This window comes from Kickxella alabastrina (assembly GCF_025024165.1).
Source record: "Kickxella alabastrina strain RSA 675 chromosome Unknown BX661scaffold_10, whole genome shotgun sequence".
Lineage (NCBI taxonomy): Eukaryota > Fungi > Kickxellomycota > Kickxellomycetes > Kickxellales > Kickxellaceae > Kickxella > Kickxella alabastrina.
In genome coordinates this window covers 457651-478822 of record NW_026251481.1, presented here as the reverse complement: position 1 = coordinate 478822, position 21172 = coordinate 457651, and the positions used below count along the sequence as shown (strand labels likewise).

General features: G+C 54.3%; 12 protein-coding genes across 12 annotated transcripts; 8 read left to right on the top strand and 4 right to left on the bottom strand.

Annotated features, from left to right (window-relative positions):
- Positions 1–101: 101 nt before the first annotated feature.
- BX661DRAFT_198239 (uncharacterized protein) lies at positions 102–886 on the bottom strand (the record flags this gene model as incomplete). Its single annotated transcript, XM_051538208.1, has 2 exons — positions 102–644; positions 677–886. 2 exons carry the CDS (start codon positions 884–886, stop codon positions 102–104), a joined length of 753 nt encoding a protein of 250 aa, XP_051391979.1.
- A 580-nt stretch (positions 887–1466) lies between these two features.
- BX661DRAFT_193814 (uncharacterized protein) lies at positions 1467–2282 on the bottom strand (the record flags this gene model as incomplete). The annotated part of the gene is made up of 1 exon (XM_051537812.1): positions 1467–2282. One exon carries the CDS (start codon positions 2280–2282, stop codon positions 1467–1469), a length of 816 nt encoding a protein of 271 aa, XP_051391978.1.
- Positions 2283–4660: 2378 nt separating this feature from the next.
- BX661DRAFT_143077 (kinase-like protein) lies at positions 4661–6205 on the top strand (the record flags this gene model as incomplete). The annotated part of the gene is made up of 2 exons (XM_051532981.1): positions 4661–5557; positions 5669–6205. 2 exons carry the CDS (start codon positions 4661–4663, stop codon positions 6203–6205), a joined length of 1434 nt encoding a protein of 477 aa, XP_051391977.1.
- A 488-nt stretch (positions 6206–6693) lies between these two features.
- On the top strand, positions 6694–8040 carry BX661DRAFT_182132 (uncharacterized protein; the record flags this gene model as incomplete). Its single annotated transcript, XM_051535897.1, has 2 exons — positions 6694–6954; positions 7072–8040. Coding segments are annotated over exons 1-2 (986 nt in total), but the record flags the coding sequence as incomplete, so codon positions are not given.
- On the bottom strand, positions 8041–9471 carry BX661DRAFT_182130 (uncharacterized protein). The gene is made up of 2 exons (XM_051535896.1): positions 9196–9471; positions 8041–9096 (listed from the first exon to the last, which is right to left on the bottom strand). Exons 1-2 carry the CDS (start codon positions 9212–9214, stop codon positions 8120–8122), a joined length of 996 nt encoding a protein of 331 aa, XP_051391975.1. The 5' UTR covers positions 9215–9471; the 3' UTR covers positions 8041–8119.
- Positions 9472–9490: 19 nt separating this feature from the next.
- BX661DRAFT_211811 (uncharacterized protein) lies at positions 9491–10302 on the top strand (the record flags this gene model as incomplete). Its single annotated transcript, XM_051538732.1, has 1 exon — positions 9491–10302. Exon 1 carries the CDS (start codon positions 9664–9666, stop codon positions 10300–10302), a length of 639 nt encoding a protein of 212 aa, XP_051391974.1. The 5' UTR covers positions 9491–9663.
- A 95-nt stretch (positions 10303–10397) lies between these two features.
- BX661DRAFT_198234 (uncharacterized protein) lies at positions 10398–11384 on the top strand (the record flags this gene model as incomplete). Its single annotated transcript, XM_051538207.1, has 1 exon — positions 10398–11384. The coding sequence occupies one exon, from the start codon at positions 10398–10400 to the stop codon at positions 11382–11384; it is 987 nt and encodes a 328-aa protein (XP_051391973.1).
- Positions 11385–11403: 19 nt separating this feature from the next.
- Positions 11404–13776, bottom strand: BX661DRAFT_182127 (S-adenosyl-L-methionine-dependent methyltransferase). The gene has a single exon (XM_051535895.1). The coding sequence runs from the start codon at positions 13594–13596 to the stop codon at positions 11686–11688; it is 1911 nt and encodes a 636-aa protein (XP_051391972.1). The 5' UTR covers positions 13597–13776; the 3' UTR covers positions 11404–11685.
- Positions 13777–14022: 246 nt separating this feature from the next.
- BX661DRAFT_182126 (uncharacterized protein) lies at positions 14023–15975 on the top strand. Its single transcript, XM_051535894.1, has 2 exons — positions 14023–14565; positions 14706–15975. The coding sequence occupies exons 1-2, from the start codon at positions 14220–14222 to the stop codon at positions 15656–15658; spliced, it is 1299 nt and encodes a 432-aa protein (XP_051391971.1). The 5' UTR covers positions 14023–14219; the 3' UTR covers positions 15659–15975.
- On the top strand, positions 15976–19057 carry BX661DRAFT_182123 (uncharacterized protein). The gene is made up of 2 exons (XM_051535893.1): positions 15976–16377; positions 16601–19057. The coding sequence occupies exons 1-2, from the start codon at positions 16209–16211 to the stop codon at positions 19009–19011; spliced, it is 2580 nt and encodes an 859-aa protein (XP_051391970.1). The 5' UTR covers positions 15976–16208; the 3' UTR covers positions 19012–19057.
- Positions 19058–19434: 377 nt separating this feature from the next.
- On the top strand, positions 19435–20298 carry BX661DRAFT_143126 (uncharacterized protein; the record flags this gene model as incomplete). Its single annotated transcript, XM_051532987.1, has 1 exon — positions 19435–20298. The coding sequence occupies one exon, from the start codon at positions 19435–19437 to the stop codon at positions 20296–20298; it is 864 nt and encodes a 287-aa protein (XP_051391969.1).
- Positions 20299–20612: 314 nt separating this feature from the next.
- Positions 20613–20936, top strand: BX661DRAFT_198230 (YkoF-like protein; the record flags this gene model as incomplete). The annotated part of the gene is made up of 1 exon (XM_051538206.1): positions 20613–20936. The coding sequence occupies one exon, from the start codon at positions 20613–20615 to the stop codon at positions 20934–20936; it is 324 nt and encodes a 107-aa protein (XP_051391968.1).
- Between the last annotated feature and the right edge of the window lie 236 nt (positions 20937–21172).

The window sequence follows — 21172 nt, the reverse complement described above, 5'->3', positions numbered from 1 at the left end:
AACGCTGGAATGAACAGAGGTGGATAAACACTACTTGCAAGAAGCAGACACAGGCAGACAAGGCATATGCACCCGCGGCAAGCAGAGCCAAAAAGCAGGGCCTAGGAGGCCGGCGCGGCGGTCAGCGCGGCGCAGGCCTTTTGGATATCGCGGCGCGTGTCGGCGATCAGTGCTGGGATGTCCTCCTCAGTGAGGTGCTCCGTGGAGATCGGTGGCAGCACGCGGATGCGGATGACGCAGTTGCGGCGGAAGCGCAGGTCGGACCAGCTGTACAGCGCGTGCGTGCACTGCACGGCGACAGGGATTATGGGTGCGTGCGTGCAGTAGGCCAGATAGAAGGCGCCCTTCTTGAAATCCAGCAGCGCGCCGGCCTCGCTAGGGTTGCGGCGGCCCTCGGGGAACATCACAATACTGGTGCGCTCGTGCTCCAGGTAGCGCAGCGACGTCTCGAACAGAGCCCTAACGCTCTGCTTGTCGCCCTGCCGCACAAACAGGTTGCCGCCCAGCCGCATGAACCACCCCAGCATCGGCAGCCGCCGCACAAACATGTTGGCGACAATGACCGCGCTGCGCGGAAACACCCACGCCAGCCACACTGTGTCCAGCAGGCTCTGGTGGTTGGCCACGATGATGCATGGTGCTCGCTGGCGCGCAGCAGGTTTTCTGCGCCGTCGACGTCGACCGTGATGCCCAGCACGTGCTCGGTCAGAACGCGCATGACCCGCGCGCCAACCCAGTTTGTGGACGCTGTGCGCCGCACCATGCGCAGCAGTGGGCTGGCCAGCATGCCGGCCGCCGACGCCAGCAGGATGCACTGCAGGAACAGCGCCAGTTGTGTATAGAATGCGGCCCAGCAGAGGGCTCTGTATAGCAGCTCCAAGCCCATAAACGAGATGCTGTGTGTGCGTGTGGGTAAGTGTGACCCTGGTTCTGGTTCTGGTTATAGCAATACGGCTGCTGTCCTATGCTTTGCTGTGTCGTGCAAATTCGCAGTCGGAGTCGCAAATTTCAGAGTGTGAAATTGGGCAAGCAATGCAAGCTGTAGAATTAACAATATAAATTAAGGTTGGTATTACACAGCGAGAAGTATTTAAGAGAAAAAGGCTGCTGCTATTGTCAAAGAAGAGACTGGGTGGCCGTGAACGTCGATGTGTGACTTTGACGCCAGAGTGTAAAAACAAGTTTGGCCTCGCGACAACTGGACATATGGAAGTCAGCGCGTAGGCTAAAACAAAAAAAAGACAATGAAAAGTGTGGCGGGCAGGCGGGCGGCCCGCACCGTATGCTTGGGCGCCAGCAGGGAACAATGGCAGTGGCAGTGGCAGTGGCAATTGTTGCGCTATTTCCGGGTGCCGGACCAAAACTCTTTAGCCAGCCATCTGCTCATCCAACTGTGTTTCGAAATGTCACGTCTATTGGTTATAAAATTAGGCTAATAAAAATAACGTCGGCGGGCGTGCTGCCGCTCAGTTCTCAATGCGCTCGGGCGAGATCTTCTTGAGCTCGGCCAGCATGCGGTCGCGGGTGGCGTTCATGATGTCCTTGAGGTCCTCCTCACGCACGTCAGCCATCGGCACCGGCTCCAGGATCTTGATTTTGAGCGTGCCGCCCGAGCTCCACAGCCGCCGCTTATTGTACAGGTTGTGAATGTCCATAACAACCACAGGCACCACGGGCACCTTGGCGTGGTACGCCAGCAGGAACGCGCCGACCTTGAACGGCAGAAGGTTGGGCCCGTCGTCGAAGCGCCCGCGGGTGCCCTCGGGGAAGAACCACACCGACACATTCTTCGACCGCAGCTCCTCCGACGCCTTCTTGAACATGTCGCTGGCCGACTGCTTGCTGCCGCGCGAGATAAAAATGTCCGCGGAGAGCCGCATGAACCACCCGACGAACGGGTAGTACGACACGGCCTTCTTGGCCAGCATCACCGTCTGCTTGGGAAACACGCGCCCGAGCATGATCAAATCAAATACCGACTGGTGGTTGCCCACCAGTACACAGGGCTGCGCCCGGTGCAGAATCTCTTCGCCCTCAATTTCGACCTTGATGCCCAGCACCACCAGCGACAGGTAGTAGAACGTGCGCGCCACCACCCAGTTGCCCGACGCCTGCTTCCCAATCGCCCAGAACACCGGGGACACCAGGATGCCGACTGTTGACGCGAGGATCGCGCACAAGATATAGTGCACGAACCGCCGGTAATAGTTGACCTTTCGCAAAAACTGCGCGCAAATCCCCAGGCTGCCATCTATGAGCAGCACCCACAGTAGCCAATGCATTGTCGAGTCGAGTTCTGTGTTGTGAGATTTGGGATTTCAGTTCTGATTGCAAACACACGCGTGCGAATTAAGGCCCTTATGATTTGTATAACGCAAAAAGTCAAAGTGGAGAACAAAGAGAGGAGTCCAAATTGAAGCGAAGCGCGATCTGCCTTGAAATGTGATAACGCTAAATGCTGCTCGCTGCAACGAGTATTGGTCACAAAATATATATAGTTGTAATGCGGTGAATGATACACACACGTGATAATGGCCCTTGCCAAAAATCTGGGAAAAAAACAATTTAAACATGCACTACACCCACCTACACCGTTGTGATGGGAATCAGTTTATTTTCGTAATTTCTGGACTTTTGACTTGATTTATTCAGATTTTGCTTATTGAGGTCACGTTTTTTATATAGGCGGGTCCCCTGTTTTCGTCGCATTCGATTTATTAGAATTCTAATATATTTGCAAAAAATGTTATAAAAAGTACTGGTCCGCCGCTCAACCTGCTGTCAAAGCAAGTGTCCCTAAAAACACAAGCAGATTTGGAAGGGTGTTGATGTTGGGACAGCTGCTAATGTCGAAAAAGTGTTAAAAACGAAAGCGGAAGAAGTGGGACAGCCGGTTCCCTTACATCGACGACCTGATGTCTAATGACATTCTCGGCTGGATCAATCGTGCTGTGTTCATTGACCCCGGAAGGTGCGAGATGCTGCTGCGACACGGCTTCAAAGTGTTCCTAATCGGCAAGTTCCCGACGTCCAAGTTCTGACCGGCATGCCACTTCGAGTTAGAGAAACATCACTGAGTGCTTAATCCACACAAAGTCAGCAAGTCCAACTGCAAACTCAAGCCCAAGTGCATGGACAGTGACACTGAAACTGATCAGCTGCAGTCTGTTGGTTCCCTATCAGCCAACATCATCAGGACTTACGGCGCCAAGTGTGGATGGCCAAAGGGGAAGGTCAAGATATAGCGCAAGATCCGGCAGCGGGAGAAACACAATGCGTTGGACAGAGAGCAATGGTAACAGCAACTTTCAGTATCAGATGCGGGCCAATCGAGCTCGTCGGCAAAATCGCTGAGAGAATCTTTGCCGCGGCCTGCTGCGGTGCACCAACGATAAATTCCTGCAGATCCAGTATGCCTATGGTATGCCAATTGACCACGACATCAACAAGTAAAAGCCAAGCGGTGTCACAGCCAAGCAGTGCGTCGACGACTTGAAGGATGCTGATGCGTACTACGCCGCAGTGACACCTTCCAAGTCCATCAAAGATCCTATTCAACAAAAAAGGATGAGTGTAGAGTCAAAGAACCAAGCTCATATTCAAGACCCCAGCAACAGTTATTTCTGCAACACAGCCTGAAAAAAGGTTCCAAGAATAAAGCTCAAGCTCAAGATCTCCGCTAATACTAGTCTCCAGGCAGCCGACTAAAAAGGTTTACTTTCCATAAAAGTCACCGCTCCTGTTTACTTATATGGACTGGGTTTCCGAAATGTTTCCATTCTTTCACTTGCCAATTTGGCTGCACTCTACGCTTGAAAATCCGACAGCAAGTGAAGGAAACTGGTGTATTGTGCTCTTGCTTTGGCCAATCCCCCTTCTCCTTTCTTTGTTTACATTTTTGTTTTTGCCATTCCATTCCATTTTTTGGCACTTTATTTTGTCTATTGACTCTTGAGTCTGCTTCTTCGCCAGTCGCTACTCTTTCCTCCAAGAAACATCGCATTTATCTATATTTCCATACGCACTCTACCATATCACCAGCACGATAACCAGCGCCAATAATAGTATTAATAGAATGTCGAACCACATGGCACAGGGGATGGACTATGACCAGGACCATCACCCATCGGTCGCTTTTGCGCCCGCTGACGGCATGATGCATCATATGTTTTCAGCACCATCCGCCGGAAACGCAGCTGCAATCCACCACCCTCAGCAGCAGCAGCAGGTGTACTACCACCAGCAACAGCAGTCGCAGCCGCAGCCGCAGCCACAGCAATACGCACAGTTGGTGAACCATCACCACAGCGCAGGACAGCAGCAGCAACATCACAGCTATCAGCAGGCCGCCCCGACCATTCACCAGGCCATCATCGGCCAGCACTCACCACCCAGCCAGTTCTCGTCGCAGAACGCCAACAGCAACAGTGTGCTCCTCTCCCAGCAGGTCCGTAGGATGCGCCAGAATCCTACGACCAACAACATCGCCAATTGCAACACAAACGCAAATGGTGCCCGCGCCGATTTGGGCGAAGGGATGGTCGTTGATTCTCCCGGTGCATTCGCACGGCCGGTTGGAGGCGGCAACGAAGCAGCCGGCGGAGTTGGCCTCGGCGTCATGGGAAGCAGCAGCGGTGGCACCCACAACGCAGCAGGGTCTATGACCCGGCGCAACGCATTCCTTGACACTATTGACCCAGCAATCCGACGCAAGGTTGAGGCCGCCCAGGTATATTTCCTTGAATACTACGTCGACCATCTGACATACATTGCCAACCGGCGACGGCGCCTAGAGGACTTTAAGAATGCCATTCGCAGCGTGCAAACCACTCGCCAGCATGTGCAGGACTCGTGGACTACCCACTGTGTCAACGAGTCCTCCATTCTGCGCCGCCGCCGCAACCGCACGCGTGAGCGCGAGTTTGACATTCTGGCGCAGATTGGCCAGGGCGGCTACGGGCAAGTGTTTCTGGCACGAAAGCGCGACACTGGCGAGGTCTGTGCACTGAAGAAGATGGCCAAGAAGCTGCTCGTCAAACTGGGCGAGGTGCAGCACATTCTGACAGAGCGCGACATTCTGCGCACCTCAAAGTCTGAATGGCTGGTCAAGCTGCTGTACTCATTCCAGGACCAACAATCGCTGTACCTGGCCATGGAGTACGTTCCTGGCGGCGACGTGCGCACACTTCTTAACCAAAACGGTATACTGCGCCATCAGATTGCCCGTTTCTACATTGCAGAGATGATCGTGGCTGTTGCTGCGCTGCACTCGTTTGGCTACTTCCACCGCGACCTCAAGCCCGAGAACTTTTTGGTTGATGCCATGGGTCATATTAAGCTGACCGACTTTGGGCTGTCGCACGGACACTTGAGCCGCCCCACACTGGAGGCCATGAAGAAAAAGCTTGACAAGGTCAAGGACCAGGAAATCATATACCACTCGTCCAGCGAGAAGCGCAGCTTTTACAAGAGCATGCGCCAGGACGAGATGCCCCGCGCATACTCTATCGTTGGCTCGCCCGACTACATGGCGCCCGAAATCCTGTACACGTCGCTGGTTATGGACCAACAGAAAAAGAAAAAGAAGCAACAGCAACAGCAGCAACAGCAACAGCAGGGCGGAGCTGCTGCCGCCGCCGCCCCCAGCGCGCCTCCGGCCAACCCCCAGCTCGGCGATGCACACTTGGGTTATGACTTTCGTGTCGACTACTGGTCGCTTGGCTGCATTCTGTATGAGTTCCTCGCCAGTTACGCTCCATTCACCGGACCCTCAGCCGATGATGTCTGGCGCAACGTATACCACTGGAGCAAGGCATTCCACCGCCCCGAGTTCGACTCACAGGAGGCCGAAGAAAACCTCCGCCCCGATGCGTGGGACCTGATCTCGCGCCTGGTCAGCCATCGCTCTGAGCGCTTGTGCTCAGTCAACGAAGCCATGGCGCACCCGTACTTCCGCGGCATGGCGATGGGGAGTCTTCGGGCTACTGAGCAGCCGCCGTTTGTGCCTGAGCTGCAATCTGAGACTGACAAGGCGTACTTTGACGACTTTTCGAATCCCAATGACATGGAGCTGTACCGCGATGTGTACAACAAGCGCAAGGAGTTGGACACGCTGGTTGACAGCCAGCCGGCCAACGAGGCCATTGACCCAGCCGCCTTTATTGGCTTTACCTACCGCCACAACCGAGTAAATCGCAATTTCTGAGAGCGAGAAGCGCCCTTTGCATTGCTTTCACCCGCGGATTCATTTGCAAACCTCATTGGTACTGCACAATCCGGCCCGCTCACAACTAATATTTTCCAATTAATAACACGTAGCGCGCAACGCACGGCACTGCCGCGCCCAGCTGCTCGCCTCAAGCCACCAGTCCTAGTAATGTTTATTTTTTCTCATCTTTTGTTTTGTTTTGCAATTGCATTTTTACCGTCATCCGAACGCCACTTGCTCTGTAAATATTTCTCGCCATGGCAGCGACATCCAACATCCAACATCCAATATCGTCGTCAACATCATCATCATCAGCGTCTTGACAGCTGGCACTGATGTTGATGGTGATTTTGATGGTGACGTCGGCATTGACGTCGGTGTCGGTGCATAGATACCAAGGAATCGCTGAGTGACAGCTCGTAAAAAACATGAGAGTTGAGGCAAAGGCTGCTATGTCGCGTTGGTAAATAAAAATATAAACACAAGAAAAACGCGAGACCCTTTCTGCTCTCCACTCCACAACATCCATCCTCGTTTTATGTTTTGCTCCTTTATTCTGCTCGTTCACTTTTGGCAAGGCTTTCATTCTGCACCATTATTCAAGCAGGCTTCTTTTACACTGTACAATGAATCCCAACTCGCCAGAATTACGGCCACAGGCGCGCCCGCCAAACCTGTATGTGATTCGGCGGCGGTTAACAGCAGCAACAGCACCATCACCACCGCGCAGCCCATCGTCATATCAGGTAACACGTCTTAGAAAAGAGCGCACGTATCGACTGTTTTTGTAACAGTACTTTTCAACTAAACATCTTTGGCTCATTTTGTTGTACTGAACTGCAAACATCCATAACTACTTGTAGATAGTCCAGCGGATGCGCGCGCGGCTCCGGCAGGCACGCGCAGCAATCGAGCGCGACATAGGGTGCTCGCTGTCAGCCATCATTCCCAACGCCAACCACCAATTACAACACGCAAAGGCTCGTGACAGAACTTTTTTGCTTCCGCTTGTCCATGCTGAGTCTCTCGAGATGCATTGCCCAAGACGGATGTTTCGGTCGCGTTTGATGAGTGGGCGTTCTCACTCCTACTCACAAGGCAGCCATTCAGGAATGTACAGTGAGGCTCTGCTTGGAGATGACACAACGCGTGGTCACAGTAGCACATTGCAGCAAGGCAGTGCAGTGGACTTGCCAACTGTTCCTGAACAAAATAGGGTTTGCGAGTTATATCATTCAGTGAATTCCACAGCGCAACACCAGCTTGTCACTCCACTGTCGCCGCAGCTACTGCCGCGCACCTCGCCAACGCAGTCTCGAGACAGCAAAGATGATGAAGGTAGCGATAGCGATAACGAGGTCGCGCGCACGATTCTCATGCTAGCAACACCGCCCGCGATACGCGCCTTGGCGCTTTCAAAATCGCCTTATCAGCGTCCGATACAGATGGAATCACATCCAGCGCCCCCGAATCGGCGGCTGAGCTTTTCGCGCTGCATCGACGCAAACCCAGCCAAGCGACTGCGGCATGGTGCTTATGATGATGACTTTGCATACAATATGCATTTACAAAAGGCAGCGTTGTCTGTAACGCCGAATCTCAGCCAAATGACAGCACGGCCACAGTGTTCCACAGCAACAGCAGGGCCAATGCCTAAGCAGCACCCGCTTGGCGCTGTTGGACGGTGGACCCAGCCGGCAGCGGCGGCGCCGCCGCCTGAACAGTATAAATAAATGAGTTCACACCATGTTCTGCCTAACGGCCCAGCCTGCTTTTGATGGACGGAGTTTGCTTCGGGTTGGCCTTAATCAAGTGAGCAAAGTGTACTAAATATTTAACATTTGAAGTAAAAAAGTAATGCACATTGATAGCACAGCAGTTGCGCCGTTATATCGTTATGCCTCTATGCTGTTATCCCAGCAGCTCACCCTCCTCGTCCTCACATTCCCCCTCCTCCTCTTCCTCCGAGACAATGCCCCCTTCGTCGGGGCTCTTGGGGCTCTGGGCAGGGACACCGACGCTGACATTGGCGTTGACGTTGTTGTCTTCATCGTCGTCGTCGTCGTTGTCGTCAGCTGTGTCCAACGCGCCATCCTCCTCGTTGTCAGTGCCTTCGCTATTAGGATTACGAGTGCCTGCGTTGCATTCACCATTATCGTCAGCCTTACCGTGTGTATCCTTGTCGTCGTCGTCATCTTCATCATCGTCGCGAGCGCCCAACGGCATGTCATCGGCTGGCGAGCCAAACACTGGGTGGGCGTTCCCTGGTTGATGCGGAGTGGCAGGTGAGACGCCGATGGAAGGATGTGGCTCGGCATCCCCATCAGCATCAGCCATGATTATGCCCAGGTCCTGCGTGCTCAGTGCGGTCGCAGACATATCGGCCAAGCGCCGTAGCTCTTCGTGCACGGTCGCGTACTGCGTGCGGAGCGAGGCAACAACCGTATCATGCGCTGCCTCCTCTTGGCGCAGCTGCTCGATCTCGTTGTTCAGCTCATCAATCTCGAGCTGCAGCTTCTGGCGCGAAGGGTACTTGTTAGCCTCAGCCGCAATTTCGTCGTATGCAATGCGGTGGCACTTGTGGCTGCGTGATTCCTCGAGCCTGTCGCCGAGGCGCTCGACGTCAGCGTCGCCTTCGGTAATTGCGTCCTCCAGGCCACGCTTTCGTTTGGAGTATGTGTGCAGCTCCTTCTCACAGCGGCGCTGGCTCTGCACAGCCACCTGTGATGTATGGCGAAACCACCGAACCTCCTGCAAGACGCGCGCTCCCGCCGCTTGGGTCTCCCCAGGGCTCATTTTTTCATACTGTGCGCACATAGTCGACAGTTGCTGCAGACAGCGCCTGAGTGGCCGGTCTTCAACAATCAGTCGGCTACGTATAATGCTTTCTACAGGGACAAACAAAAAATTTGGTTGAGAAAAATTGAAAAGACTGAGGCTGTGGGCTCTCTAGAGACCTAAACTAACACAGACAGCTGCCAACTTACCGTCATTGTTGCTGGTCATGGGTAATGCAGATATATGAACGGGCGCCAATGTAGAGGTACAGAAGGTCGGAGCGTTTCGTAATGTAAAAGAATATATGTGAGGGGTATTTGCGATAAATGCGGGTAGACAACGAACAAGTGCTGGCCAGATTGCGCGCGCCTCCGCTCTCCGGAGGGTTGTGAGGATTTCAAAACCACGCTGCGCTTCAAGTAATGGGATAGCATGTCAGAATTCCCGTGCTAACGAACGCATCAATTTTTTATTTTATTTTTTGGGCTCTCAATTACCTTAGCTCATCATTCTTTGATCTCGGCTCTTTTCGCTTTATCTCGCCTCTGCCGGACCAAATTATTTTTACTTTCGCCACTTATATAGTAAAATCTCTGCGCCGCACGCCCTCGCACTTCTACATACAGTTGGGCTGCTTTTAAACCTATTGACTTTGAGTGACAGTACTAAGACGCACCATGAATTCAATTTTTTCGCGGCGACTGGCTCACGCTGTGAATGGTGTGGCCAAGTTACAGGGTGGCTCGCGCGGGTTCCTACTGCCATCGCTTCCGTCTTTCTCAACAAAGAAAGTTTACAATGATACCGGCATCTTTAATTATACACCGGAGCAGATCTTCAACGTGGTTGCCGACGTCGAAAAGTACCACAAGTTTGTGCCGATGTGCCTCGCTTCGACAGTGCTGCCCAACACGCGGCGAACGGTGCCGGCTTTGATTCTAGGCGACGCAGACAGCCAAAGCTTTGATGCCGAGCTCGTAATTGGGTACCCACCCTTGCAGGAACGCTACACGTCGTTTGTAAGACTGGATAAGCCGTGGCGCATCGTGGCCACCGCTGCTCCCGGAGGCGGAATATTCAAGCACATGAAGACTGTGTGGGAGCTGTCGCAGTCAGACGGATCCAGTGCAGCAGCCGGGCTCCCGAAAAGCGCGTTTGTGAACAGCAGCAGCCCAAGCACGCTTGTCCATTTCTCGATTGAGTTTGAATTTGCTTCAGTGCTGCACGCCCAGGCCGCCAGCCTGGCCTTCGAAAAGGTTGCACAGTCTACTTTGACTGCGTACCGAACTCGTTGCCAAAAGCTTTATGGACATTAAAGTATCAATAGACAGCAAATTATGCTTTTATTGGCTATTCCGTGTTATTTCTTGCTTTTTCTTTTTTGGTTGCTCCTCAAAAATGCGTATTCTATATGACATCCCACGACGGCCGCCACTCGCACATTGTGTCATTTGATTTTACGATGAACAAGCACTCGCTGCTTGGCTTGGCTGATGATGTTGACGTCTTTGGCCGCGGCGCCCTTGGAATCGGCCGCAGCCATGCGCTGTTCGAAGATCGAGATGCTCCAGACCCAGATTCAAAGACCCTGTTGCCAGTGCTGCGCGATGCAGAGTGGCACATGAACGGCGCCCTGCTGTTAATGCTGCCATCCGCCATTAGATACGAGCTTATCGACGGGGCGTTTCCCCACCGCGGAAACTCGCACAGACCACTGCCACTGGCGGCTTCCATGACCTGGCATATGCTATTAGATGGCTGGCTGTCATCAGGCACAAGCAGCGAGTGCATGTGGCTATCCACAGTCGAAATAGTCGACGCCCGCCTTGACCACGCCGCTGTGTGGACTCTATTATCATCCCCAGGCATTGCCGGTCGTGTTCTCGATGTATGTAGCATCCCTGGACCTACAAGCAGCATCGCTGTTGGCGCCGGTGCTGGCGTATTTCCGGCCGGTGCCGACATTATTCGCTTGTGCCCGCACATTGGCGCGTGCACAACCGGCGGTGGCGCTCGCAGCGTGTGGCCTTGCGTTGTTGCCACCGCTGTAGTGGCGGTGCGCAGAACGGCGCGGCTATTGGCCCTCTCAGGTATGGTGCTGAGGTCATGGCACTCGTTCGAGTGCCACCTGCGTATCCGCACTCGCGGATTGGCTTCAAATAAGAACCACGCGGCCCTGCTTTGCTCGTCACTGCTTAGCTGTGCTTCCCTAGACCAGTGGCACGGACCCCCGTCGTTCACGCTGACAAGCCTGCTATGGCTGCTCGTGTTTCGCGAATCCGATACCGTGGCCCGGCGTCGCGCCCCTACGCAGGTGAACATTGCTGGCGGTGCTTCTGATATGATACTATGTGATATATTATATGATGTGGTGGGGAATAATGAAGATTGCCTGTAAACTATACTTTGTATTGAGTGGTGGGTTGCGCAGCTCACAGCAGAGTAAATTAAATATAAAAATTAAGACCGCGATGAAGAGTCGAAATAAAACAAAACTAAACAGACCGGATTTTAATAAGCGTCCGTGAAATAGCCATTATATTAGCCTTCTCGAGCAAAGTGTAATCAAGAAACGATGGTGGGCTGTCTTTTTGTGTTGACACCGCGGTGCTACTGTGTGCTGGCTTGCAGCGCCGTAGACGCGGCCAACGATCCCCCACATGGCTTGTGCTGCTCTGGCCCTAGGCCTGGTCCCGCACCTAGTCCTGGCGAACAAGCGTGACAATGTTCTCGACGTGGAAAGTCTGCGGAAAGAGATCGAACGGCTGTATGCGTGTGATTCGGTACACGGCAGTCGGTTTTGTCTCTACTGACGCAGTGGCTCCGTCAACGGCTATTGCACCTCTGCTGAACATGTGGTTGATGTCCCTTGCCTGCGCGGGCACACCGCAGGCAATGTACACAATGACCTGAGGGCCGTAGGCTATCAGCTGGTCCAGGAAGTCGGGGTTGCTTCCCTTGCGCGGGGGGTCGATAATCACAGCAGTGCTTCTTGGACTGGCGGCAACCTTGTCAAATATCTTTGACGCGTCGCCCAGGAGAAAGTCACAGTTGTCGGCGCCGTTCATCTTTGCGTTGTCGTTGGCGCACGAGATGGACTCGTTGGAGATTTCAATGCCCACGACCCGCTCAAAGTCGGCGTGGCACGCGATTCCAAACAGCCCTGACCCGCAGTACGCGTCGACTAGATGAGTGATTGCTCTCGGGCCGCCCTCGGAGGCTGAAAGCCGTTGGTTCCAACTGCTCAGCTCGTCGCGCACATAGCCAGTGAACGCAGGGAGGATCGAGGCGTTGTTCTGGAAAAACGATGACGCCGGATAGCGGAACTTCAGGTCGCCGACCACATCGGTGACCCACGCCTTGGGCTCCAGGATAAAGTCCTTGACAAGGTCAGACGCCGGGATGGTGGTGACATCGCCCTTGGGATCGCCCTTGGGCACGTTCGTCTCGCGCACAAGCAGCGTCGCCCCGCGCTTGTACGTGTCCATCTTGGCCCTCGCAACCTCGCGCGCCTTTGTTGTTCCGCTGCGAACAGCGTCTGTGCCAATCATACAGTCCTCGATGTCCAGGACGCGGCGCTGGCCGGCCATGCCAAAGCCAATTGCAACCTGTTCTGGCGGCGTGTCCTTGCGGATGTCAAAGTGCGGCGTCAACTTGGTTCGATAACCAAACGGCAGCGGCGACTGCGAGACCTCGGACACAGGCAGCTTGGCAAACAGGGTGTTGGCCTGCATGAGCGCGCGCTCAACCACCTGGCGCTTAAAAACCAGCTGATCAGCATAGCCAATGTGCTGTAGCTGGCAACCGGAGCATTTGCCGTAGTACTGGCACGGCGCCTCTATGCGCAGCGGCGACTTTTCTGTGACCTCCAGCAGATCGGTGTGCGTGTACCCCCACTCGTGCCGTACCGACCTTATCCTGACCCTTTCGCCACGCAGGGTGAACGACACAGCAAAGGCCCAAGGCCGCTTGCCCGCAGTGACCATCTCGCGCAGCTCGGCTGCCGACTCGCGGGTTGCCACTCCGACTCCGCGCTCGGTTAGCTCGTGCACGTATACTTCAAATTCGCACTCGTCCTCGGCACCACCGGCAAGTTTGGCGGGCACCGGTGCTGCGCGGCAAAATTCAGCCTCGCCCTGCTTGTCGCCGGCCTCCCAGCCAAATGCCTCGGGGGCCTCCTCGGAGTTTGTCTCGGCGCGCCCCTCGGCCCAGGTGCTGCGAAGAAGCATATCTATCGTGTCGAGCACAGTCTCATCGGCGCTGGACTTGCGCACAACCCGGGGCTTGCGGTTGCGGTTACCAGCGTTGTGCTCCAGCTTTTTGCGCTTCTGCTCGGGTTGGGGCTCAACGTCGGTGGGTCCTGTGCCCTCTGCTGCTATGACATTGTCGTGGACGGGCGAGCCCTCGCGTTTGGTTCCAATCTCGGCAGAAGTGACCATCGCACAGCTAGTGTTGGTAAGTTCCTCTGGCATCTTTGGCAGTCTTTGAAAGGCCGATGCTGCTGTGTATCTCTTCAATGGAGCGAGCCCTCTAGTGAGTGTGTTGGTGAGCGCGAGCGGTGGTAAAAGTGCAATTCTATGTCTGGAAAAACCAATGGTGCAGCGAAGCATACAAGCCTAGTAGCGTCTGTCTGGGTTGGTTGGAACCAAAGGTGATGCCCCGGTCAAAAATATGGTGCGGATTAAATCGAGAGCAGAGCAAAGCTGTAAAGCGTGCGTGCTTGTGCGTCTGTGTGTGTAAAAATGTAAGTGTCTAAAAGCGTGTTTGAGTATACACCAGGCGGATTTCAAGGAGAAAGGGAAAGGAGAGCGCAAGATTGGGAGATCATTCGCATCTTTCTAAAGATGATGAACAGCCAGCAAAGAAAAAAAAGTAATGCAGTGCTAATTAATCAGCGGCCCTGATCACTTCACGTGGCCTAAGCGCTATTGGCCAGAGCCCGTGCTTGTGATGTTGTGTCATCGTCCTGCGGGTCTCGGTACAATTGAAAACTGCAGGGCATAATGCCAAGGCGACACTTTCGAAGCTGAGCTTTTTTTGCTTCTTTTTTTCAATTCTACACTTTTTTTACATTGTACAGATTACACAAATTTGGCGTTCAATTACACAGCTCGGCACTCGAAATTTGAAGGAAAAAACTATTGCTAATCTGCGCTCCAAAAACTCCAAACCATTCGGCCCATTAGAAACTAGATAGCCAGCAGCAGCAACAGCAACAGAGACTGTAAACACAATGGCCAGTAGAGGCGCACTCCTGCAACAAATTCAGCAGGGAAAAGGGCTTAAAAAGGTTAAGACCGACGACCGCTCGGCCCCACCGGTAGGAAGCACCGGCGGCGGCAGTGGTAGGCCGCCAATGGGTGGCATGGCACTTCCGCGGCCACCCGTCCCCCCACCGGGTGGCTTTTCTATGAGTAAAGGCGGTGGAAACACCAACTCCGGCGGTAACAGCAACGGCATCGGCAGCAGCGCACCTGCCGAACCCAGAGGTCCTCCCGCGGGGCTCCCGGGCCTAGGGGGGCTCTTTTCGGGCGGGATGCCCAAGTTAAAACACCGCTCGGGCGGCGTGAATATAAGAAGTATGTTTATTCGCACCAAAGACATAAAGGCAGCTTTGCATGCGACTTTTCTGGCTCGCTGTCCGCCATTCGATGTACTAACTTGTTCTTTGTGTCATTCTGTCACCCCCGCTTTTTGGATTTTTGTACGTTGCTTGTAGCGAGCGAGGACGACAATGGCGCGCCAGAACGCCATGCAGCGCCCGCAACAACACGGCCGGCGGATTCAACGGCCGAGCAGAAACCAAGCACTGGATCATGGTTTGCAAATACATTCCGCCGAGGCAGCCACGCACGCAGCAGCAGCAGTGGCCAAGCAGATGCGGTCGGCCCCAGGAGCGAGCAGCCGCCGATGGCACAGGCGCCCACCTATCCGCACATGGTCAAGGCGCCGCCACCGCCACCGCCGGCATTTGGGGGGCTGCCGGCCTTGCCTGGGCGGCGACCCAGCGATGTCGAAGCGAGGCCCCCGCCTCCACCGCCCAACCCGGCCCCGCCACTGCCGCTCGGCTCGATTGCTGCCAAGAAGGCGCCGCCGCCGCCGCCGTCGTCCCGCAAGCCTCAGATCAAGCCGAAGCCGGCTGGGCTTGGCATGGGCCGTGCGACTCCGCAGAGCTCGTCGCCGTCGCCGGGCATGGGCGGGCACTTTGGGCTGGCCGCGTCGCCAGTCAACGCGCGCAGCTCCACCGAAGACACTGCGGATGCGGGCGGCATTGTCCAGGAGAGCCAGGGCAGCGTGAGCTCCTTGGCTGGCATGTTCGGCCAGCGGACCAGGAGCAAGGCGCCGGGCTATGGCAGGACACTGGCCGACAACACATTCTCGCCTGCGACGCCTGCCAGGGCACCTCCTCCTCCACCAGGCGCAGCGGATGGCGTATATGGCCACCGAAGGACCAACAGCACACAGGCGCCCAGCCACCTGCCGCCGCCGCCGCCGTTGTCGCAGCCCAATGGACTCGCCAGTGCAGACGCCCCCTCGGGCGTGCCAGTGCGCGAGGGCAAGTGGACATTCCACTCGCTCTCCGAGCTGCCGCCGCCGCCCGTGGCAAGCTTCTCTAGGCGTGTGTACCCCAGCGGCCGGTCCTCCGGAAGCACCGTCGCCTTGGGAATCTGACCAATGCTGTGCAAGCGGCTGCGGCTGCGTTGAGCTGCCTTAGGGGTTGCCGGCCCGCCCGTTTGCTTTTAAACCTTTTAATTGCGAAAATACATAATCACAAACAACAATCTTTTTTTGCCGGGGCCGCCGATCCAAGGGCAGCTCTTGCATCCACTTTCAGATACGAAACGAGTGGAGGTGCAAAGGGCAATCGATCACAATGGTGAGCTGCCTCTTTTTGCGCTCCCTGCAGAAGAGCCTGCCAACGCACAGATGGGGAACGCAAGCCAAGAATCGCGTGATAGCTGCTGTGCGCCTCTTTGCATTTAACTGCCCCTGGCCTGCTGCTGGTCGCGCGTCGCAGGTCGCCTCTCTTGCCTCACCTATTTTTTTGCCATTGTTATTCTTTATTTGCTATTTCTTCAACGGCCATCGCGGCACGTAAAACCGCGCTCATTTGTCCACCACAGCCCCAGGACGCCCTTTCTAGTTATTTTTTCTGTTTCGCCGCTATTCAAACGACCGAGCCATCTGCCTTGCAACTTGCGCTGCTGCCCACCCTGCCAGCATGAAGTCCTGGACATCTGCCTTACCCGATGCAGCCAGCCCCGAAACCGCAGGCATGCCGCACCACTCAGCCTACCGCACAGGCGACAGCACCCGCCCAGCGCCTCGCCACACAGTGTGTATTGACTGTAGCAAAAACGGCCTGCCTGAAATTCCGCAGGACATACCTGGTAAGCGCCAATTCACCTCGCTCTATCTTCGCTACCTCACTCACGCATTCGCATTCGCATTGGCTTGTGCATTCGCATTCGCGCCCTTGGCTTTGCTTTGCTACTTTTCTCTTTGTTATGGCGACAGCCAAGGGACTTTTCTTTCATTGCTCATGCTCGCTGCCCCCACCAGCCAACACACTACACTCCTAACCACGCAAATATCATGTGTGCATTTCTGTAGCCGACACGCTCTCGCTCAATATGAGCTTCAACATGCTGACACAGCTACCACCCAGCTTTGGACACACATTCAGCGCGCTGCACAGCCTCGATATATCTGGCAACCAGATAGCCACCCTGCCTGAGGAAATTCGCCACCTCCAGTGTCTGCGCGAGCTCAATGCCAGCCGCAACGCGTTGACAGAGTTGCCCGCTGCGATCGGCTGCCTGCGGAACCTTGAGGTCTTGGACATTTCTGAAAACCACATGGAATCGCTGCATGTGTCGCTGTCGCGCCTTGAAAGCCTGCGCATGCTCAGCGTCAGTGACAACCGTCTGACCGCACTACCGTCACACCTAGGCCTGCTCGTGCACAACCTCTGTGTCCTAATTGTCGATGGGAACCCATTCAACAAATCGTGCCGCGATCTTGTCAAGCCAATACTGACCGTATCCACAAAGGACGCGAAAAAGATAGCAAAGGACAAGGAGAAGAGCGAAAGGCTGCGCGAAAAGGCCGCCAAGAAGGATGGGCTGCAAAGCGCTGGGATCGAAAGCAGCACGCCGCTCCACACAAACGAATATAGTGCCGCGCTGAAGAGACTGGTGACTGTTCGATTGAGACGCACCCGCAGCGCCAAGCAGAGCAGCTTGCCGACGCCAGCTGCTGTCAGTGTAAGTCTAAGTGCCAGTGCTGGCTGCGATGCCAGACAATCACATCGGCCGCTGTCATTGGCTCCGGGCTGCCAGGCCTCATTTCGTGATAGCGCATTTTTCCAATCTGGCACACTGGCCAACCAGCTGGCTGGCATTGACAGCAGCGACAGCATCGGCGCCAGTGCTGGTGCCGGTGCCGGTGCTAGTTCTGGCGGGGCTGCACATGGATTGTTGGCGGGTTTTGTGCCCAGAGCCGCCAAGTACGACAACAGGATCTCACTAATGAGCTGGGGCCCCGCATTTCACCTTTCGGCTGAGCTGAGCGAGTATATGACGAGACAGCTGCCGCCCCTGCCCTCGCCACTCGCTATCATTCCGTTGCAGACACCGACTGTGGCTGCGGCCGCGACCGCAGAATCGGTGCGGAATATGTCCATGGATATTGCGCTGCCAGAAAGTGAGGCGATTGTTATGGCGCGCAGCTCTCAGTCGCGCCACAGCACTGCAATTAGCGATATCACCACAACTACAACTGCTGGCTTGACCGACCGCATCAGCCTGAGATCCACTTCGCAGGAGTCGCACGGCTCGTCGGTGGATGACAACATGGGCCTTATTCAGGACGCGGCCAAGGTGGCGCGAGTGCTCTGGCAGCTCTGCGATGAGTGGGACTTGGATCCGCTCCACAGCGAGCACGAGAGCATTGGGCGCATGCTATCGCAGCTGCGCAGCAGTGCTGTGCGCGTGGACACCTCCTCGGGAATTGACCGTGTGTACCGCGAAAAGGCGCTGTCGGCTGGCGGCAGCCAGCGCTTGAAAATACTGTCTGAGTTGCTGGTCACTGAGGTCACTTACGTAGATACCCTCAAGAATGTCGTGGGCATATACCTAAATCCCATGCGTGAGGCAAAAATACTTTCCGAGTCTGAGCTGCGTGAGATCTTCTCCAACATTGAAGTTATCCTGGCCTTTCACAACGACCACTTTTTGCCTGCGATTACTCACGCCATTTCGCAGCCGGACATGGCTATCGGCAGTGTGTTTCTGCACCACGGCCCGCATCTCAAGCTGTACTCGGTGTACACCAACAACCACGAAACCAGCGTGGCGACGCTGGTGAGCGTAGCCTCGCGGCGCGCGGTAAGCAACTTTATCCAGGACGCGCGTGGAGACGTCACGCAGCTAGGGCAGGTTGGCTTAGACGGCCACCTGCTAACGCCAGTGCAGCGTCTGCCGCGCTACCGAATGCTGCTGATCGATCTTTTGAGCAACACGCCAGCCGACCATCCGGACCACGAGTCCCTGTATGTGGCGCTCAAGGATCTCAACAACTCAATTTACGAGATTAATGAAAAGAAGCGCCTGTTTGAGGATCAGTCTCGCCTGGCCAAAATCCAGGAAAAGGTCGCGGGCTCTGTGGACATACCTCTGGTTGTGCCCCGCCGCATCTTTAAACTGATGGCCAACTTTCGCATGCAGGCGTTCTCCGAGCTTGCCACGGACAGGTCGGGCAGCGTGAGCGTCCGACGCGTCAGCCCTGGAACTGTCTACCGCTTATTTCTATTCAGCGACATTATTATGCAGTGCACTATCATCATGAACAAGGACCTCAAAGTCAACCGCGTGTACCGCCTGGGGACCCGTGTGTCGCCTGCTGAGGTCACACACGACAACGAACTGCGCATTGTCGACTCGACCGGCATCCTGTATCTCAAGGGCGATCTGTCTGACATCCGCAAGTGGGCGCAAGAAATCAACAGACGACTCAGAAGATGAATTGAATAAAATGTATTTGAATGGAATGTAACTGAACTAAACGGAACTGAATATTTTACTGTACTGCATCTCAAATCAGCAGCTGTTGGTGTGTATGCCCATCTCCAGCGACAGCTCGAGTTTTGGATCTTTGGCCAGCATAAATAGGCGTTGCAATGCAATTTTTATTACCTCGGGCTCTGTTACCACGTGCCTGCGCCCGTAAGCTTGTTATTTTCTGGTTCAGCCAGACTCCTGGAAAAGACTTGGGCGATCAGTGAGGTGACTGGGGGCTGTACAAAGAATCCGTTCGACACACCTCACATCCTTTACACATTTACAATATTTTTTATTTATCGAAACCAAAAAATGGTCTACGAATGTCGACGGCAGTCGTTATTGCAACTGTTTGAGGACAAGCCGAGACTAAATGTGTGCGCGCCTATGGTAAGATACTCAAAGAACGCATTTCGCGAGGTGCTGAGGGACTACAATGTGGATATTGCCTACACACCGATGATTTTGGCCGATGTATTTAAATCGAGCGAGTTTGCACGACAGGACTATACCACCAACGATCGCGACTGCCCAGTCGTTGTGCAGTTTGCAGCGCACGATCCAATTGACTTGGCACACGCAGCACAAATAATCGCGCCATTTGCTGATGGCATCGACCTCAACTGCGGCTGCCCGCAAAAATGGGCGTACAAGGAAAAGATTGGCGCTTACCTATCAGATCGCCCTGAAACAGTGCACGAGATGGTCCGCGCGGTGAAGGCAGCCGTAAACATACCCTGTTCTGTAAAAATCCGCAAGCACCCGACCAATCCTCACATCACCGTTGAGCTAGTGCGCCGCGCACAGATGATGGGTGTCGACTGGATTACAATTCATGGGCGCACCCGTCACCAAAAAAGCACGGAGCCTGTTGATTACAACATAATCCGCCTGGTCAAGGAATCGGTATCTGTACCTGTACTTGCCAACGGCGGCATATTCAGCCTGGCCGATGCCGATGCCATGTATGATAACACTGGCGTTGACGGCGTGATGGCGGCGCGCGGCTTGTTGCAAAATCCAGCTTTATTTGCAGGATATGAGCACACTCCGTTAGCCTGTGTCGAAAAATATGTCAACTGTGCCTTGGCCTACGGCACACCAACATCAATAATGCACCACCACATCATGTACATGATGGAGGCGACGATGAGTAGCGTGGAGCGCCGGTCCTTCAACTGCCTGACGTCAACCCCAGCCATCTTGGACCATCTCGCTCACTACTATGGCGTGCAGTGCACGCTGATCTGATCTGATCAGTGAATCATTAGCTGTGATTATATTTATCTGTGCGATATAACAACTGTAAATGGGCCAGCCATTTGGTAATAAAAAAGGCGTCGTTGTTTTGTCGCAACTTTGCCTGCCATATCGATGCGTGAGACCTGCGGATTTGCTGAAAACACTTTTCTTCTTGCTTTTTACTAATTTTCCTCTCCTCACTCTTGCTTTTTTTTTATTTTTTTTCCCTTACATCTTGTGCACTCCATTTTTGTTTTTTAATATCAAGCGCACTGCTATAAACATTGTCAAAATAAAAAACTACTGCAACCATTCTCTCAAACATGTATGTCAGCGGCGAGATTCAGATTGTGCCCATTGGCTCAGAGGTTTCCTTCACCAGATACATCGCCAAGGTCAAAACAATTCTCAACGAATCAGGCCTCCAGCACACCATGCATGATTCAGGTACTAACTTCCAAGGTGACTACGCATTAGTAGCGCGTGTCATCCAAGACTGTATGGAATCGGTTCTTGAAAATGGGGCGCCGCGCGTCCTATGCTATGCCAAGTTTGGCGCGCGCACTGACAAGGACTACTCGCAAGAGCTGCCTGCCGCCGAGAAAGTCAAGAAATATTTGGAGACAAGCTCGGTCAAGGACAACTAGACCAGACCAAATGCGTGCACAGTCGAATATATTGTCAATAAATATGTACACATAAATGACCTATTATTGGAAAGTTTTGCACAAGGGTCAAAATCCCGCATCTGCTGTACTGCAGAGGATGATAGGTATACTGCCATGGAAGAGTGGTCCGATAACGATGAGGACATAGAGGGTGGATTTTAGTCAACGTCCGACACCAGGAAGGATAGTTGGAACTTGGATGAGTAGTCGTCAGA

Excerpts from the sequence above, each read along its gene's own strand:
- BX661DRAFT_182127 (XM_051535895.1), bottom strand. The coding sequence starts at position 13,596 with ATGCTTCGCTGCACCATTGGTTTTTCCAGACATAGAATTGCACTTTTA.
- BX661DRAFT_182126 (XM_051535894.1), top strand. The coding sequence starts at position 14,220 with ATGGCCAGTAGAGGCGCACTCCTGCAACAAATTCAGCAGGGAAAAGGG. Across the intron at positions 14,566-14,705 it reads GGGCGGCGTGAATATAAGAA|CGAGCGAGGACGACAATGGC; the intron begins GTATGTTTATTC and ends CGTTGCTTGTAG.
- BX661DRAFT_182123 (XM_051535893.1), top strand. The coding sequence starts at position 16,209 with ATGAAGTCCTGGACATCTGCCTTACCCGATGCAGCCAGCCCCGAAACC. Across the intron at positions 16,378-16,600 it reads AATTCCGCAGGACATACCTG|CCGACACGCTCTCGCTCAAT; the intron begins GTAAGCGCCAAT and ends GCATTTCTGTAG.